Below are 19,498 nucleotides of genomic sequence, written 5' to 3' on the forward strand. Positions count from 1 at the left end.
TCTAAGTAGAATCTGTGAGCCATCCTTCCATTTAACGACAAATTCCTTCTTTCTTATAGTTTCATTTATATCAGGAAGTTTTTGTTGCTGTTGTTCAGTCGTTCATTTGTGTCCAGCTCCTTGTGACCCCATGAACCGTAGCATACTAGGTCCTTCTGTCCTGTACCATCTCCTGAAGCCTGCCCAACCTCATGTTCCTTGCTTCTATCACACTATGTGTCCATCTCATCCTCTGTCATTCCCTTTTCCTTTTGCCTTCAGTCTTTCCCATGATCAGTGAGTTCTTTCTTCTCATTCTGTGGCCAAAGTATTTAAACTGCACCTTCAGTGTTTGGTCTTCCAATGGTCTGAGTTAATTTCTTTAGGTATTTGACTCTGCTTACTTCACTCAGCATTTTTTCATATAGCTCTTTCCATGCTTCTCTGTACTCATCATACACATAATTTCTTCTAGTATAGTATTTTTCCATTCCATTAATTCATTCATTTCTTGAAACATGATATACCCATTTTTATTTTGAACAGATCATGACTTTCAGGGAGTCTAATGATTTGTAGATTTTTTTTCTCCTTGTTTTTCATATTAGTAATTTTTTATGTGAGATAACCTTTTCCCTATTTTTTCCCAGTCTTTTGACTTTGTTGTACTATTTTTGGTTTCAAGGAGAATCTTTAACTTCTGCTTAGCCTAGTATAATTTAAATGTCATCTGTTACTTGGTTAAAGTCATGTGCCTCTTCTATTAAGTGGTTAATCCTTTTTCTAAGATTTTCTTCTGGTGCTTTCATTTCTTTTCTAATTTATTCCTTAAGATATCTCATTTCATTTATAATATTTTTAAACTCTTCTTCATTTCTTCCAGAAATTCAAGCTGACCTTTTGGCCAAGCTGTATTTTCCTTTGAGTGGTGTTATTCACTTCTTTTATTGTTGTTATTGTTTTATCTTGGCTGTTCTTGACTCTGTAACAGTTTTTTCAAAATCCCAGATGTCTTTTTGTTTGCTTACTTATTTTTCCAGCCTTGCTTTTTGAACTGGGACTTCATGTCAGGTACTGCATACTTTTGGAAAAAATGTTGGGGCCTTTTTTGGTCCTGATGTGTATTCTGTGGGGGTGTCCTGTGCTGCTCACTCTGAATATTGAGCATTGTGTTTTCAAAAGATTTCAGTTATGGCTCAAATCCAGGACCTGCTTTTATCTTTTTTTTATCTTTTATCATACCTTAGCAATCTGATCTAGTGCAAAGTTTGATTGCTGCCTTTTTGGGCTGATTTTGGAAGCTTCTAACTGGTTTGAGTCTGGGCAACACCCACTGAAGGTGTAGTCTTTGTTGAAGCTCCATTAGACTTTTTCCTGGTTCTAGTTCCTGCCAGCTGTGTGGAATATTTTGCAGGTTCATCATGACAGAACAATAGGCTCACCCTTTGAGCTCCTTAGCCTGGCTACGTAGCTGTCAGTCCCACCCTGTGTCAGTCAGTGGGCTGAAAATGAAATCATGATTTAAGGTCAGATCCTCACGGCTGCAGGCTGCCTTCTTCCATAGTACACAGTGTCAGGCCCAGTCCTGGATCTGCACCTCTTCTTCCTTATCTTGTTACATAGCCCCTTAGGCCCCAGCATAGTCCCTTTGTTGGAAGGCTCTCTCTCTTTGAGTCCTCTTGGCTCAACCCTTACCATAGTAAGAAGCCTTTATAGAAGAGGACAGAAAATAGGAAAGACTTATGGAAAAGAGGCAAAGCTGTGATTCCTAAGAAAACCAACATAATTTTAGTCTCCCATCAGGTGTCTCAGATAACATTAAATATTAAATATAGCTTGATTAAAAGGAAGCGGTGATGCATAGAGGGTTGGCCTTGAAATGAGGAAGCAGTGGTTCAATTTCTGCCTTTGATACATACTAGCTATGTGACCAAGGACAAGTTACCTATCTTAGAGCCCCAGGCAAGTCTCTATGACTATAAGTTACAAATGAGTTGCTAACTTGCACTGGTGCAAGAACTTACCATACCTGAAGTTCCCCAAACTGATGAAACAATAGGTCAGCTAGGTGGCACAGCTTATAGACTGTTTTCCTTGAAGTCAAGAAAATCTGTGTTCAAATCCAGCCTCAGACACTTATCAGCTGTGTGACCCAGGACAAATCACTTGATTTAGTTTCCTTATCTATAACATGGGAATAATAATAGCACCGACCATCTAGAGTTGTTGTGGGGATAAAATTGGATAATATTTGTTTCTTGCTAGGCAGTGGAGTTAAGTCTCTTGCCCAGGGTCACACAGCTAGTGCGTGTTATGTGTCTGAGACTGGATTTGAACTCAGGTCTTCCTGACTCTAGGGCTGGTGCTCTATCCACCGTGCCACCTAGCTGCCCCCTTTACTGCTTCCTTTTGCTTCTCCGTCTTTGTTGGTATCCTCAGTGTTCTGGTATTTACCAAAAACTGCACTATTATATTTGATTGCTTCTGGTTCTTGCTTATAGTTTTTTTATTGGCACTTCTGAGTTTTTCAAATTGTGGGACCAGCTGCCTGGGGGAATGAGGGTGGTGGAGAGGGTTCATGCTAGGAAGATCTTTTCAGGGATGAGTTTAAGCAGTTGCAAGAATTATTGTATATTTTCATTCTGTATAGATATGTCTGCATTTTATAATAAGAACAGTTTAAAAAGAAGTCAACCAAAACATGACTAACAAGGTGAATTCACTTCAACTAGTAATTATTATAGTCCAGTGCTTATTTAATATGGCATTTGCAAAAAAATCAAGTTAGAGATGTTGACAGTAGAGACTATTAAGTAATAGAAATATAGAAACACAAAATAAAAAGCCCACACCACAGATAATGCTATTGATAAATATTAAAAATCACTTTGTACAAACGCTTTTGCTGCAGATAGTATACTATCTTTTTGTTTTTGTTTGTTTTTTTGCTAGGCAGTGGGGTTAAGTGACTTGCCCACAGTTACACAGCTAGTAAGTGTCAATTGTCTGAGGTCAAATTCGAACTCAGGTCCTCCTGACTCCAGGGCCAGTGCTATATCCACTGTGCCACCTAGCTGACCTGAAAGTACATCTTGAAAGTAAAGTGTATATCCTGAATATGTTAGCAAGATAGTAGAATTTCCTAGAGAAGATTAATGCTAATACTAAATTACACCAAACTTTTAAAAAAACTGTATATCTTTTTCAAAACACAATATAAGGATAGTGGCTATTGTGCAAATGTTCTTTTGTTGGTGCTATCAGTAGGTTAAAATGATGTTGTAGTAAAGTCATATTAAAACAGCTTTAAATGATTTCATTTTCAAAAACATGACGGGAAGAAGAATTGTCCGTATGACCTTTGCAGCCAATTAATTGAGAAACGAAATCTTTCTATTTTGCGTTACAAGTTGATAAAGCAGGAAGATGTAGCTTAAATGCTTATTTAATTATGTGGTATGTTGTTGAAACTGATGTTAAGAAAGATTTGTATTTTAGATAAATAAGTACAAGATCCTTAAATTCATACTCTAAGAAAGATAAAATGTTCCTTTAAAAGTTAGAGCTATATAATAAATTTGTAGGATAATATGTTTGTTATATTAGTTAATTTAAAAAAATACTTGTGTTTCAAATAAAGCAGAAAAAGTAAAGACTTGTTTATTAACCCTGTGACCAGTCTATGAAAGTGTTTCTCATTTTATTTTTTATAAAACATTGGCTTTGGAGTCAGAGTACCAGGGTTGAAATCCTGTCTCTGATACTTACTGCCTATATGACATTAGGCAAGATATATAGACCCTCTGGGCCTCTGCTCTAGATGAGAGAGTAGTGATAACAGAAGGGGCAGTCTGTTGGAGGAGATGGGATAGAATGGAATTACTTGAACAAGTAGAGGGGTTGGCCTTGGCCAAGAAAAGGGCCACCTTATCTCTTCATATGAGATAGGAGTAAAGGAGGAGAAATTGGGGGAAGTTATCTTAGTTTTGTAACATGAGAAGAAAAGAGAGCCTTGTCAATAAGTGACCTCAAATTTTTTTTCCAGAAAAAGCCATTGTAGGTTTGGGGAGAAGTGAAAAGGTTAAGAACTGTTTTGGAGTGTGGGATAGTGAGTTAATTAGAGAAGCACAGGAGGATTGCCTAAAAGCCTTCAGGACCCATTTGAAATTTGGAAACATAAATTTGTAGTGGTCCCAGTAGGATCCATTGCACGAAAGTAGGAATGAAGGCAGCAGATGGTGGAAGTGATCCAAGGCTGAAGCTGAGCAGGGCACAATTGTGATAGGATGAGGGAGCAAGAGACTCAAGAGAGAGTTCATTGATCATCCCAAGGGGTCAAGATGAGGAAAGCAGAAAGAGCGGGGGATAGTGCAGGGGTGATGTCCTGGGAGAGAACTGAGGTTTGGAGGGATCGGAGGGAGCACACGTAGTAAGTGCTGGAGAGGTGTAGAATCATAGCTGATGACAACTCATGTTGAAAGTTAACCTTTGAGGCCTAAAGATAATTGGTTACGGATCTCTCATTGATCAGTCTTGGGGTCAGGAAGCAAACCTGGCTAACTAAATGCATCATGGGACTTTCTGTTCTCACAGGGTAGATGGGTTCTTTATCTGATATGGTCAATCCAAAGCGTTGTGTCCCCATTTTTATTTCTCTCTTTTTTTGGTTAAGTAATGCTTTAAAGAATGTATCTAGTGTGATAACTGAGGCAATGAAATTTTCTAAATTCACCCATCTATACTTTACTATGTATTAAGATCTAATTCCCCTAAGTATCTTTAGTCGTAATTGCACCTTCCCCTTTCAGGTATGAGAGAAAGGCAATTATTGCTGTCTTGTAAAAACAGAGTGAAGTTTATATTAATTTAAATGTTCTTGAAGTTTTACAGTTCATTTTCTATCAGTGCCTTTACTGATCTTGTTGACTTCACATGCTCTAATGAAGGATTTTCTTTCAGCACCACTGTAGCAGCTATTCATATTCTGTTAAAGTTGGCAGTACCGCCATCTTTTTAATATATCCTGTTCCATTGTTGTTCTGAATCATCAGGTGGATGCACTTCGATTACGGCTGGAGGAAAAGGAAACCATGCTGAATAAGAAGACAAAGCAGATACAAGAGATAGTTGAGGAGAAAGGAACCCAAGCAGGAGAAATACATGATCTCAAGGATATGCTGGATGTGAAGGAGAGGAAGGTCAATGTTCTACAGAAGAAGGTGAAGTGCATGTCTCATAACTCCACACCACACCTTTGATCACATCTTCATTCTTGCTACCAAATAATAGCTAAGCCAAAATGTCTTTCTTACTCCTCTGTTTACATTTTTGAGATTAGTGTGAGTGGATTACTAATGGTAAACTGTTTTGCTTAGTTTTTTGTTGTTGTTGTTATTTTTTGTTTATTTGTTTTTGGTTAGACAATGGGGTTAAGTGACTTGTAGCACAGCTAGTAAGTGTTATGTGTCTGAGGCTGGATTTGAACTCAGGTCCTCCTGACTCCAGAGCCGGTGCTCTATCCACTTCACCACTTAGCTGCCCCATTTTTAAAAAGTTCATTTAGCTCATTTTTGGTAATTTTTCATGTATCTTCTGGGCTTCTGTTGTACAGAGCAATATTTCTCAAATGCTTGGTTTAATTTCCTATCTTTTGCCTCCAAGTTTCCTAATTTTCCATTTAGCCTATGAATAACTTACACCTACAAGCTTTTTTCAATTAGCTAATTAGTAGCTAAATTAATTTTGAAATATTTTTGTGGAGAGATGATATAGTTGGTGACTTCATTTGTGTGAATGACCAGATTCCAATTTGTAGGAAAGAGGCTATAGTGATTCATTTTGTAGCTTGGTGAGATGTATTTAGGCAAAGAAAGGGCTTCTTTCCTTTTCTAAAAAATATACATCATTAAAAATTCTATTTTAAATACAAATGCTGGCCCTGAAAGTTGATGGGAAAACTTAATCATAATCATCCCCTATAATTTAACCCAAGAGATAACATGGCCTAAAGTATAGACAACTGGATGTGGTACTCACTCCGTTTTTAGGTTGTAGTTAAACTTTGGACTTACATTCATCTTTTTAATGGACATTCTAGTGATGGTATTTTCACTTAACGAAATGGATAGCAGATGAACAGTTGTAAAAAATGAGAGTGTTGAAAATTTTAGTGTGTGCTATGTAATATTACCATTGAAAATAATTCACTAATATGTCTCTGAAGTCTTTACTGTAAAATAGCAAGGCTACATTAAATTATCAGATTTTAAAGTAAGCTGAACTAATTGGAAAAGATACAAGTATAGCCCAAAACATTTCCCAACTCGTACTTGGAATTTACTTCAATTTGGTTTTCTGTCAACTTCAAATTTCAAATTATGATGGAATTCATAATTTGATCACTTGTAAATATGGTGATTACATTATGATATTAGTTATACTTAGTCTCAGATGTTTTTATTGCCTTCCATTAACTTCCTACTTGCGAAAAGGTAGAAAAGATCATTTTTAGTTAATGCTTCCTAGCTTTGTCTTCAGATTAATTGATGTGCTTAGTTACTCTGTTAGGTGACTAGGTTGTTAGGAGTCTATGAATAACTGTACTATCCTTTGGATAAGTTTTAGCAAGCTCCTCCAAACCTTTTCATCCTTCCTCAAACTTCTGTGCCTCCTTCTCTTTCCTGCCCGCAGCTGAAATCCTTGCCACATATTTTACAGAAAAAAATCGAAGCCATTTGCTGTGAACTCCTTCTTCTCCCCTCTTCTTCTTCTCTTATCACCCAGATGCCTTCTGCTATTATCTCCTTCTTCATCCCTGTCTTGTGGTGAGATAGTCTTATTCCTTACAAAGGCTAACCTTTCTACCTGTTCAGGTGATGCCATTCCATCCTTCTTCTTATGACAGATTGCCTCTCTGTCATTCCCCACTGTATCACTTCTCTTTAATCTCTGGCTCATGCCCTACTGCCCATGTATCCCCCATTCTGGAAAAACCCTCACTGGATTCTTTTATCCCTGCCAACTGTATCTTTGCTGCCCTTCGCAGCTAAACTCCTTGAAAAGGCCATTTACAATAGGTGCCACTTTTTCTGTTCAATCTGTCTTCTTACTGTAACATTCCACTGAAACTACTCCCTCCAAAGTTTTCAGTGATCTATTAGTTGTCAAATCCAGTGGCCTTTTCTCAAGCCTCATTCTCCTTGAACTCTGCGGCCTTTTGATGCTGTTGATTACACTTTCTTCCTTGATGCTTTCTTCTCTCTAGATTTTTGAGACACCACTCTCTCTTGGTTCTCCTCCTACCTATCAAACTGCTTCTCTGTCTCCTTTGCTGGATCTTCATTCATATCATTCCCTCTAACTGTAGGTGTCCCTTAGGGTTCTGCTTTGGGTCTTTTTCTTTTTGCCCTCTATACTACTTCACTTGATAATTTCATCAGCTCCCATGGATCTACTTACTATGTCTGTGATGATGATTGTCTGTTTAATTTAAATCTCCTTTTTATTGTTACATTTTCTCCTTCTCTCTGCCCTTTCCCCTTCCAGTTGAGAAGGCAAGAAATTTGATGTTATGCAAAACATATTTCTGCATTAGCCTTGTTCTAGAAAAACAAACAAATAAGAAAAATAAAGACAGAAAAAAAATCTACACTCTCAACCCATTAGTTCCCTGTCTGGGGGTAGATAACATTTTATGTCATGAATCCTTTTGAGTTGTAATGTGTCCAGGTATCCCTGGAGTCAGGAATACCTGAGCTCAAATTTGACCTTAGATACTAACTAGCTGTGTGACCCTGAGCAGGTCACTTAACCTTGTTTCTCTCAGTTTCCTCATCTGTAAAATGAGCTGACAAAGGAAATGACAAAACACTCCAGTATCTTTGTCAAGAAAACCGCAAATGGGGTCTAAAGAGTCAGACACGACTGAAAACAGCTAAACAACAACAAGATGTTTTTCTGGTTATGCTCATTTCACTTTGCATTAATTCATATAGGTCATACTAGGTTTTTCTGAAACCATCACCCACATCATTTCTTACAGCACAGTAGTATTCCACCACAGTCATATACCACAACTTGTTCACCCAACAGATGGACATCCCCTCAGTTTCCAGTTCTTTGCTATCACAAAAAGATCTGCTATAAGTGTTGCTGTACATGTAGACACAGATGTAGTAGTGGTATTGCTGGGTCAAAGGCTATTCACAGTTTTATAGCCCTTTACAGCCCTTTTATAGATGTTTGGGGATAGTTCCAAATTGTTCTCCTGAATGCTTGGACTAGTCCGCAGCTCTGCTAACAGTACATTGAAGCACCTATTTTCTCCTGTCTCCTCCAGTATTTGTCATTTTCTTTTCTGCCACTTTAGCCAGTCTGATGGGTGTGAACTGGTGCCTCAGAGTTGTTTATTTTGCATTTATCTAATTATTAGTGATTGAGACCCTTTTTTCATATCTATTAATAGCTTTGATTTCTTCCTGTAAAGACCCCCTGTTCATATCCTTTAACCATTTATCAACTGGGGAATATGTTGATGATTCTCAAGTCTACCTATCCTGCCCCAACCTTTCTGTTGACCTCCATTCTCACATCTTCAGTTGCCTTTTAGACATTTCAAACCGAATGTCTGGTAAACATCTTAAAATCCACATGTCCAATACCAAACTCATTATCTTTTCCCCTAAAACCTCCCCTTTTGCATCTTCCTTATTATTGTTGAAGATAACACCATCCTTCTAGTCCTTCATGCTCATAACCTGGGAGTCATCTTCAGGTCCTCATCATCTCTCACCCCTTTATATCCAAGCTGTTACCAAGACCTGTTGATTTCACCTCTTCATCTCTCATATATGCCCCCTTTTCTCCCTGACACTGCCCTCGTCACCTCATGCCTACATACAGTTATCTAATTGTAATAGTCTGTCAGTGGGTCTGCCTGCCTCAAGTGTCTTCCCCACTCCAGTCCATCCTCTATTCAGTCACTAAAGTGATTTTCCTAAAGCACAGGTCCAACCATATCACTCCCCTACTCTGTAAACTTCAGTGGCTCCCTGTGGCCTCCAGTGCTTTCTTTGACATTCAGAGCTATTCATAAGCTGCCCCTGTCCCCATCCACCCTTACTTTCGCATTCTTCTTACACCTGAGTCCCCACTACATATTCTTTGATCCAGTAGAACTTTCTTCTCTCAGTTACATGAACAAAACACTCCATCGCTCACCTCTGGGCATTTTCTCTGACTGTCTCTCTTGCCCAGAATGCTTTCTCTCCTCACCTCTCCCTACTGACTTCCTAGCTTCCATTAAGACTCAACTACAATCCCATCTTTTAGAGAAAACCTTTTATAACCCCTCTTAATTCTAGTGCCTTCTCTCTGTTAATTGTTTCCTATTTATCCTCCATATAGTTTGCTTTGTATATATTTGTTTTCATGTTGTTTCCTCTATTAGATTGTAGGTTCCTTGAGGTCATTATGGACTGTTTTGTGCTTCTTTTTTGAATCACTAGTGATTAGCACAGTGCCAGGCACACAATAGATACTTAATAGATGTTTGTTGATTGTTTATTATTTGATTCATACATCTAAACCAAAATTGTTCAGGTGGCTAATGGATAATTAGAGTTATTCCCATGTTAGAGATGATTGATGAAATAAATGAGAGGTGATGTAGGTATTTGTTGTTTAGTTGTTTTCAGTCATACCAACTCTTTGCGACTTCTTTTGGGCTTTTCTTGGCAAAAGATGCTGGAATGGTTTGCCATTTCCTTCTCCAGCTCATTTTATAGATGAGGAAGCTGAGAGAAACAAGGTTAAGTGACTTGGCAGGGTCACACAGCTAATAAGTGTCTAAGGTTGGATTTGAATTCAGGTCTTCCTGACTCCAGGCCTAGTGCTCTATCCACTGTACCACCTACCTGCCCCAAGTGATTTAGGTCACTGGTTTACAGTTTAACAAGTGACTTAAGATGGGGACAGCTAGGTGATGTAGTGGATAGAACACTGGCCCTGAAGTGAGAAGGACCTGAATTCAAACCCGGCCTCAGATACATAACACCCACTAGCTGTGTGATCTTGGCCAAATCACTTAACCCCAGTTGCCTTAAAAATAAAATGGCTTAAGGTGTAATGATTATTGAAAGTGACAGCTGAAGTTGAAATTCCTTGTTGTACCTTTTGTTTATTTTTCTTTTTTTAATTAAGTTAATTTTTTTCCTGTTATATTTTAAGTTCTGAACTGTCTTCCTTCCTTTCTCCCTCCCTCTCTCTGCTTTAGAGAAGGCTACCATTTGACACAGATTGAATTGAATGGCTTCTATCATTTTAACACATCTGATAGGTGTTGACGTAATATCTCAAAGTTGTTTTAATTTGTGTTTCTGTAGTCAGTAATGATTTAGAGCATTTTTTTGCATGGCTATATATGGCTTTATTTTCTTCATTGAAAAACTGCCTTTGACTGTTTTTTGATTGGGGAATAGCTCATATTTCTATAAATTTGACAAAGCTTTATGTATTTGAGAATATCTATATTTTCTATATATATATTTATTGGAGAAACTGTCTATAAAGTTTTTTCCCCGGTTTTCTACTTGCCTTCTAATCTTGGCTACATTGGTTTTATTTGTGCTGGAGCTTTTTAATTTAATGTAGTCAAAATTATCCATTTTATATATCACAGTGCCCTCTATCTCTTGTTTTTTCATAAATTCTCCTATCCATAAGTCTGATAGGCAATATATTCCATGTTCTTCTAATATAATTATGATGTCTCCTTTTATATCTAGGTCATGTATTCATTTTGACCTTATCTTGGTAAATGATGTAGATAATGATCTGTGGCAAATTTCTGGCAGACTGCTTTCCAGTTTTCCCAATAATTTTTATGAAACAATGAATTCTTGTCCCACAAGCTTAAATGTTTACATTTGTCAAAACAACAAGGTTACTATAATCATTTGTATTATATGTCTACTCTGTTCCATTGATCCACCTTTCATTTCTTGGCCAGATAGTTTTGATAATTGTCGCTTTATTAAATGGCATTATTGCAGTTTAAGATCTGTGATACTGCTTAACTTCCTTTCTTTACCTTTTTTTTTTAATTAATTTTTAAAAATATTTTCAACTTTTTTTTTAAGGCAATTGGGGTTAAATGACTTGCCCAGGGTCACACAGCTAATAAGTGTCAAGTGTTTGGTCTGAGGCCAAATTTGAACTCAGGTCCCCCTGACTTCAGGGCCAGTGCTCTATCCACTGTACCACCTAGCTGCCCCAAGCTTTTGTTTTTCCAAATGAATTTTGTTATTTTTTCTAGCTCAATAAAATAATTTTTTTTGGGTAATTTATGAGATGGCATTGAATAAGTAGATTAATTTGTATAGAATTGTCATTCTTTTAAAAGTTCAAACTGATGATACTTTTCTTTTGAGATGTAGTAGAATTTACATAATAAATTTGATATAATGTAGCTTCCAGGGATTAATGTCTTAATCATATCTTTAGAGAGATTTGAAATAGTGATTCTGACACGCATTCTTAAGTATTACCTATTTTGCTTAAAGAAGGTGGATTCTGTTTCTAAGGAGCATTCACTTCTGACATTTCAGTCCCTGACTTCAGTGACTGCAGACTCTGCACCTCTGTGCCACACTTAGGACAAGTGGAGCACATGTCAAATAAGAAGCTGATGTTAACACAATAGTAACAGAACATATGTATACAACCTGTGGTATCAGGCATAGTAGGCCACTCTCCACAAAGGGAACATTCTTTGTCATGGGTGGCTAATGTATCGTCACTGTTAGGAACACCTGTGATGGGGATGCACCAGGATGACAATTTGGCTTTCGACTTTCAGATATTAATAAGTGGTAAGAGAGAGATCAGAAATTCTGAAAAACCATGCCGCAAAAGTTCCCTGTTCATGTACTCAAAGCTAACTTCTTGAATGCTTAGGGGTTTGCAAAATATGGGTCGAATACCTGAGGCGCTCTGTCGATGTAGCAAACTTTCCTTTTTGAAGAAAAATCAGGAAATTAACCAAACTACTTAATTTCAAAAGTCCAACAATATACTGTTTGATTTTATAGAATGGTGCTAAATGGTGGTTACTGAATAAATCACAGCATCTTTCTTCTAACCACCTTCCTCCAGCTGTGCAAATAGCATTCCATAACTTTTGATTTTTACTTAGTGGCTGATATTTCTGAGTTTGAGAAAAATCGTTCTTGTACTGGATATTCATAATTGACTGTCCCACAGTGGCAGTCTTGGAGTAAATGGTGAATCTGTATAAGAAAAGCCACAAAAATGCTTTTACCTCAGGTTCAAACAGGGCTAAGAGCCCTGGCTTAAATCCATGAAAACAATGAGTAAACTGGGACCAAACTAATTGTTCCAGGGCTTTGTTTACTTCCAGGGCTTGCAGCTGACTTATACTCAGTACTGGATTTGTGTGCTCAGTATTCCTTCCATTGGAAGACACATCTTCTTCACTGCAGGACTTCACATAATCTGAAGGACAGTGACTCTGGTTTGGTTTATTGTAATAGGGCACTATATTGGTATTCAGTAGATAAGCATCTACATTTTGGCTGCATCACTGGAATACCACAGGTTAGAACATCAGATCGAATCCCTCTGTAAGGTGGTTTCCATTGCTAATTATTTTTACAGAAATAGAGAAGCACCTGAAGTGAGCATGCTTGTTGGAAAGTGTTAGGAACTTGTTCCTGAGGAACAGAATCAGAAAAGTCTGGGGATTTGTCTACCCAGTTGTGATGTGGGTATTTTGACAGGGCCTTCAGGGATCTGGGAAGGCCTGAGCCCAGAAGAGCCAATCCCCGTCTCCCTCCCTGCCCCCTAGACCCAGCGGGTTGGAGTTCCTCAAGGAGAATTATCATTTTTATTATATGGGCTCTGTCCACCCACGAACAATTAATATTTCTCCAGTTATTTAAATCTTTTTTTTTTTGGTATAAAAAGTGTTTTACAGTTATGTTCATGTAGTTCTTGGGTTTGTCTTGGCAGGCATACTTCTAGTTATTTTATACTGTCTATGGTTATTTTAAATGGAGTATCTCTTACTATCTCTTCTTGCAGGGTTTTGTTGGTTAGATATATAGAAATGCTGATGATTTCTGTGGGTTTATTTTATATCCTGCTACTTTGCTAAAATTATGGCTTCAACCAACTTTTTAGTTGAATCTCTAGGGTTTTCTAAGTATGTCATCATTATATCATGTGCAAAAAGAAATAGTTTTATTACCTCCTTGCCCATTCTGATTCCTTCAACTTTTTTTCTTCTCTTATTATCTTCCCTAGCATTTCTAATGTAATATTGAATAATATTAATGATGATGAGCATCCTTGTTTAATTCCTAATCATGTTGGCAAGACTTCTTGCTTATTCTCATTATAAATAATTTTGCTGATGGTTTTAGGTAGATGTATCTTATTATTTTAAGGAAAAAGCCACTTATACCTATTCTTTCAAGTGTTTTTAATAGGAACGAGTGTTGGATTTTGTCAGAAGTTTTTTTTGCATCTATCAATATAATCATGTAATTTTTGTTATTTTGTTATTGATATAATCAATTATTATTGATCAGTATTATTGATCAGTCAAATATTATTGTTATTGATATAATCAATTAATAGTTTTCCTTACATTAAATCATCCCTGCATTCCTTTTGTAAATCCTACTTGGTCACAATGTATAATCTTTGTGATATACTGTTGTTATCTCTTAGCTAGTATTTTATTTATTATTCATTAGTGAAATTGATCTATAATTTTCTTTCCTTGTTTTTGTTCTTCTTGGCTTAGGTATCAGCGCCATATTTGTTTCATAAAAGGAGTTTGATAAGACCCTTCCTTTGCTTATTATTCCTAATATTTTATTTAACAAAATTAGTGGATCATTAAATGTATGGTAGATTCACTTGTATATCCATCTAGTCCTGATGCTTTTTTCTTAGGAAGTTCATTTATGGCCTATTCAATTTTTTTTTCTTTAATAGGTTTATATTTCTAAGCGTTAAAGTAGCTTACATTTTTAAGTATTCTGTTTCACTTAAATTATTAAATTTATTGATATATAATTGGGCACCTAATAATTGTTTTGATTTCATCTTCATTAGTGATATATTCACTGTTTTCATTTTTAATATTAGTGCTCTGGTTTTCTTCTCTTTTTTAAAAAAATTGTATTAACCAATGGTTTATCTGTTTTCCTGATTTTTTTCCATAAAACCAACTCCAACTTTTATTTATTAGTTCAGTGGTTTTCTTACATTTAGTTTTATTACTCTTACCTTTAATTTTTAGGATTTCTAATTTGGTGTTTAATCGAGATTTTTTTTTGTTTGTTTAATATTTGGCCAGGCAGTGGGGTTAAGTGACTTGCCCAGAGTCACACAGCTAATAAGTGTTATGTGTCTGAGGCCGGATTTGAACTCAGGTCCTCCTGAATCCAGGGCTGGTGCTCTATCCACTGCGCCACCTAGGTGCCCCCTAATCAGAGATTTTTAATTTGTTCTTTTTCTGGTTTTCTTAAATTGCATAGGCAATTCATTGAGCTGCTCTTTCTATATTTTATTGATGTAAGCATTTAGAAATAAAAAATTTCCTCTAATGACTGCTTTTGCTGCATCCTGTAGGTTTTGGTATGTTGTCTCATTATTATCATTCTTTGTAATAAAATATGTATTCTTTCTATAACTTGTTCTTTAGCTCACTCATTCTTTAAGATTAGACTATTTAGTCTCTAATTTTTGATCTGTGTTTCCATGGTCCCTTATTAAATATAATTTTTATTGCATTATGATCCGAAAAGGATGCATTTAATAATTGTCCTTTTCTGCTTTTAACTGTAAAGATTTTAAGCCCTAGGATATGGTCAATTTTTGTAAAGGTACCATGTACCACTGAGAAAAAAGTATATTCCTTTCTATTCATTCAGCTCTTTCCAGATATGTATCATATCTAGCTTATCTTAGTTTCTGTTCATTTCCTTGACTTCTTTCTTATTTATTTTTTAGTTAGGTTTATCTAGTTCTGAGAGGGAAAGTTTTGCTGTCTGTATAGCATTTGCTGCGTGTAAGTTTAGTATTGATGTTACTTCATTATCTATGGTACCTTTTACATAATATAGTTTCCCTGTTTATGTCTTTTAATTTAATCTATTTTAGCTTTAAGTTTGTCTGAGATCATGATTGCTTCCCCTGGTTTTTTTTTTTTTTTTGCATTAGCTGAAGCATGATAGATTCTATTCCAGGCCTTTATTTTTACTCTATGTATATCTCTCATTTTAAAATGAGTTTCTTGTAACAACATACTGTCAGTTTCTGGTTTTTAATCCGGTCCATTTTATGGGTGAGTTCATCCTGTCTACATTCAGAGTTATGATTATTAGTTGTGTATTTTCCTCCATCCTGTTTTTCCTTACTGTTTATCTTTCTTTCCCTCCCTTTTTACCCTATTCTTCTTCAGAAGTCTATTTTACTTCTGACCACTGCCTCCCTAATCTGCACCCCTTCTAAGAATTTGTCCCTTATTCTCTTCCCTTTCCTTCCTATTCCTTAGCCTACCTTCTTTTTATTAAACTTACCTACTATATTATTCCTCTTTAACCCAGTTCTGATGATAATAAGGTTCTTAGCACTATCAGCCCTCCACTCCCTCCTGCCTTCCACTGAAACAGTTTTTCTATTCATGCCTCAAATTTTCTGTTCAGTTCTGGTCTTTTCCTCACAAATACCTAAATGTCCTTTAGTTCATTAACTATATATATATATTTTCCATGCAAGATTACATTCAGCTTTGCTGGGTAAGTTATTCTTAGTTGCATACCTCATTACTTTGTTCTTGGGAATATCATGTTCCATGCTCTGGTTTTTTAATTTAGAAGCTGCTAAATCTTGCGTTATCTTGAATTTTGCTCCACATTATTCAAATTGTTTCTTTACAGTTGCTTGTAATATTTTCTCCTTTACCTGGGAGCTTTGAAATTTGCCTCCTCAATTCACTATGGTTCTTTGATCCAGAACTGGGTGGTGAGGGACAGAACTGCCAGTTAATACCTAGTACCGTCACAGTGCCCTGATATGTATATGGAGGTGTTCCCGTAATCATCTGGGACCTCTTTTGCCAAGAAGCACAGTTTCTTCCTGAGTTAGAGTGCTCTGTGTGTAGAACATTTCTGGCCTAACCCCATTGCTAGTGTTTGTACACCCAGTGTCCATCTACTGTCTGTCTGTTTTCACCTGCACTGAAAAAAAAAATCACTTTCATTTTTTAGTGGATTTCTACCATCAGTCTTTAGTTTGGTATGTTTTCTAGATCTTTTTGAAAGAGTTTTCTTTTTTGGTGGGGTATGGGGTGGGTGGGTGGAGTGGGTTGTAAATTTGCTGTACCTTTTCTTGCTACTTGGCCATCTTGGCTTTGCCCATTCTTGCTTATTTTCAACCTTTGATTACCTGCATCCATTTTGTCAGTTTTTTTTTTTTAATTTTGGGCCACCGAGTGTTCTTAAATAGTCACAAAATGTTAGGTAATCTTTTGATCAGGATGGTCTGGTAAATCAGAGCTGAACAATTTAGTTCCCACATATGTTCTCCAGCAAAGGCCAAAGGAGATTACCAAACTGCATAATGATTAACAAATAGAAAAAGAAGCTGCAATAAATGCCCTTTCCTTGTCCAGGTCATATCACCCAGAAGCTTGTAGGCACTAAGGGGAGGGGCCAGCTAGAGGAACTGGAATTAGGATAGCACTCGGAGACCTTTGAGTCTAGGCTAGTGGCACCACAATAACCCCGGGAGCCTCTAGCAGTGCATCATTCCAGGGAGCAGGAAGACTGGATCGCTTAGGCGAAGCTCCAGGGCTGTTACCCTCTAGTGTTCTGACTCCCAAAGTTGGGCTCATTACCAGCATCACTGCCTTTTCAGACTGTATGTACCCTTTGAGTGCTCTCAAAGTTTGTTCATGCTGGCACGAGCTTCCCTTGACAGCCTTAAAGAGATAGAGCTTTTTACCTGGAAGATACAGGTTGGCTTGGAATATGCTAGTTTGTGCATAGACACTAGTGGATGTCAGGGTCAGTGGTAGGACAACACATGGTACAAATTAAGAACACATAGGTATCCACCATCCTTAGATTGTAGATGGAACCTTATCCTGACAAAAAATTCAAATTCAATAAGTAAGGCTAGAAATAAGAAGCCAAAAAAAAACCCAATTAGTAAGAAATTTTATGGATCCAGGGATGTCTAGGACATAAACTTATGGTAAGAGAATAACTCCACATCAACTATGGGCAAAGAATCAGATAAAAATGTGGCTTGGCCATAAGAATTAGAATTCCTGAAAGAAAGGAACCTAAGGATGAAAAGAAACTGTAAATGAAACAAGAACATTAGAGGAAAGAATTGGAAAGAGAATGAACAGCTAAGTATAAGAAATGCAAAACCTAACCAAGAAATGGAATCCCTGAAAATTAGAGTGCACAAAACAGTTAGTTAATAAACATTTATTAAGAACCTTTACTATATCAGGAACTGTGCTAAAGCACCTGAAATGCAAAAAAATATGCAAAAGACAGTCCCTGCCCTCCAGGAGCTCACAGTCTAATGGGGGAGACAACAAACAAATATGTATAAAATGAACTGTATACTGGCTAAATAGGAAATAATTAACAGAGGGAGGGCACTAGAATTAAATGAGGTTGGGAAAGGCTTCATAGGATTTTAGTTAGGACTTAAACAGAGCAAGGGAAATCAGTTGGAGGAGTTGAGAAGGGAGAGGGTTCTAGGCATGGGGGACAGCCAGAGAAGATTCCTGGAGTTAAGAAATGAAATGTTTTGTTCATAGAATAGCCAGGAGGCCAGGTGTCATTGGATCAAAGAATATATGATGAGGAATAAAGGAGAAGAAGACTGAAAGGTAGGATGACGGTGTTTACACAGGGCTTTGAACAGAAATCGGTGACTGTAAGCAACATTAAGGAATAATAGGAAAAACAGTTAAAGCTGAAAAAAATGCAAAGTTCCTGTTATAAAAAATGATCAGTAAAACAGGTCAAGGAGAGATGATCTAAGAATCATTTCTCTATCTGAAAACCATGTCCCCCTCCCTAAATCTGGACAACGTATTTCAAGCAGTCCCCCCAAAAAACCTTTTCAGTTCAATTAGAACTAGAGAGCAAAGTGAAAGCAAGAAGAATTAATCCACTGGTCCCTGAAAGAATCCAAACTCTCTGAAATCCGGACTCTCTGGAACAGCATAACCAAAATCCGCAGTTGCCTGGTCAAGTGATGTTAAATGCCAGGAAGAAAAATTTAAAGTACCAAGGAACCACAGTCCAAATCACATAAGACTTGGCAGATACTAATATAAATATAAAACATAAACAATTATATAATATAAACATAATATTCCAAAAGGAAAAAGATAAAGACTTCAAAATAACTTACCTTGAAAAACTGAATATAATACTACAAAGGGGGAAAATGAACCTTTAATAAAATGGAAGACTTTGAAGCTATGTTGATGAAAAGACCATAGTGAATAGAAACTTTGAAATACAAACACAGAAGCTATGAGAATATAAAAAGGTAAATACATTTGAGCAGTTGGAAAGGCTGGTATTATGAAGAAGTGTTTGCATTTTAAGAAGAGGAAAAGAGACAAGCGTTCCCTTAGAATTATAATTCCTTCAAATGTCATAGAGTAGGCTAAATAAGAAGAATGGATTGCTTGTAGGTGATACTATGTTTTGATTATCTTAATAGCAAAAAAAAGGTGGGGAACAAAGATGAAATAAAGAGATACAATCAGGGTCAGAGGAAGTAATATGCAAACATGGAGGAAAAAGATGGAGGAAGTAAGTGTCATATGAACCTCACTTGAATTTACACATAGACATGAAGAGTTTGGATTTGAATTAAACTCAAATGTAAAAAAGGCAAGAAAGGAAGAGGGGGTGTTTTTAAAGGTGTGGATAGAATCAGGGAGAGAGTCATTATAAGTAAAATAAGCTTCAAGTATAGAGGATTGATAATGAAATGAGTATTAATAGAAGAAAAAAAAGAATAACAGCGTGTGTTGTGACCAGGCATCTGGGTGAATGGAAGAGAAGGGGCCAGTGCAGCAGAAGTAGATTGTTTACCAGTGTCGAACACGCTTTATAGTACAGAGTCTATACTCACTACCTTCTTTTTGAAGAGGAGTGCAGAGGCATAAGGAGAGGAGAAAAGTGTAAAATAGCAATAGCTAGAATCTATGTAGTGCTTTAAGGTTTATAAAGCACTTATGTTGTCCTCACAATTCTGTGAGATAGGTGCTGTTACGATCTGGAGGTTCAGTGACTTGTCAAAGTCAAATATCTACTAAGTGTTTGAGGCAGGATTTCAACTCAGGCACAGTGCTGTTGCTCACTGTACCTCGTTAGCCATGTTGAGAGGATGGGGAGGAATGAAATACACAATTATCATTAATACAGTGAACATCAATGGAAAA

The 19,498-nt window shown here is 36.8% G+C and overlaps 1 protein-coding gene and 1 pseudogene across 10 annotated transcripts in view; one reads left to right on the forward strand and one right to left on the reverse strand.

Moving 5' to 3' along the window:
• ERC1 (ELKS/RAB6-interacting/CAST family member 1) overlaps positions 1-19,498 on the forward strand; it is a 342,335-nt gene that overhangs the window by 86,845 nt on the left and 235,992 nt on the right. For all 10 annotated transcript variants that reach the window (XM_078156089.1, XM_078156085.1, XM_078156087.1 and 7 more), the window contains one exon: positions 5,031-5,198. In XM_078156089.1, the coding sequence (XP_078012215.1) occupies positions 5,031-5,198 (168 nt within the window). The remainder of the gene's footprint in view (positions 1-5,030; positions 5,199-19,498) is intronic.
• On the reverse strand, positions 11,557-16,915 carry LOC110218761 (peroxisome biogenesis factor 2-like; annotated as a pseudogene).

The sequence above is a fragment of the Phascolarctos cinereus genome, unplaced genomic scaffold (genome assembly GCF_003287225.1).
Source record: "Phascolarctos cinereus isolate Bilbo 61053 unplaced genomic scaffold, phaCin_HiC Scaffold_1;HRSCAF=81, whole genome shotgun sequence".
NCBI classification, from domain to species: Eukaryota; Metazoa; Chordata; class Mammalia; order Diprotodontia; family Phascolarctidae; genus Phascolarctos; species Phascolarctos cinereus.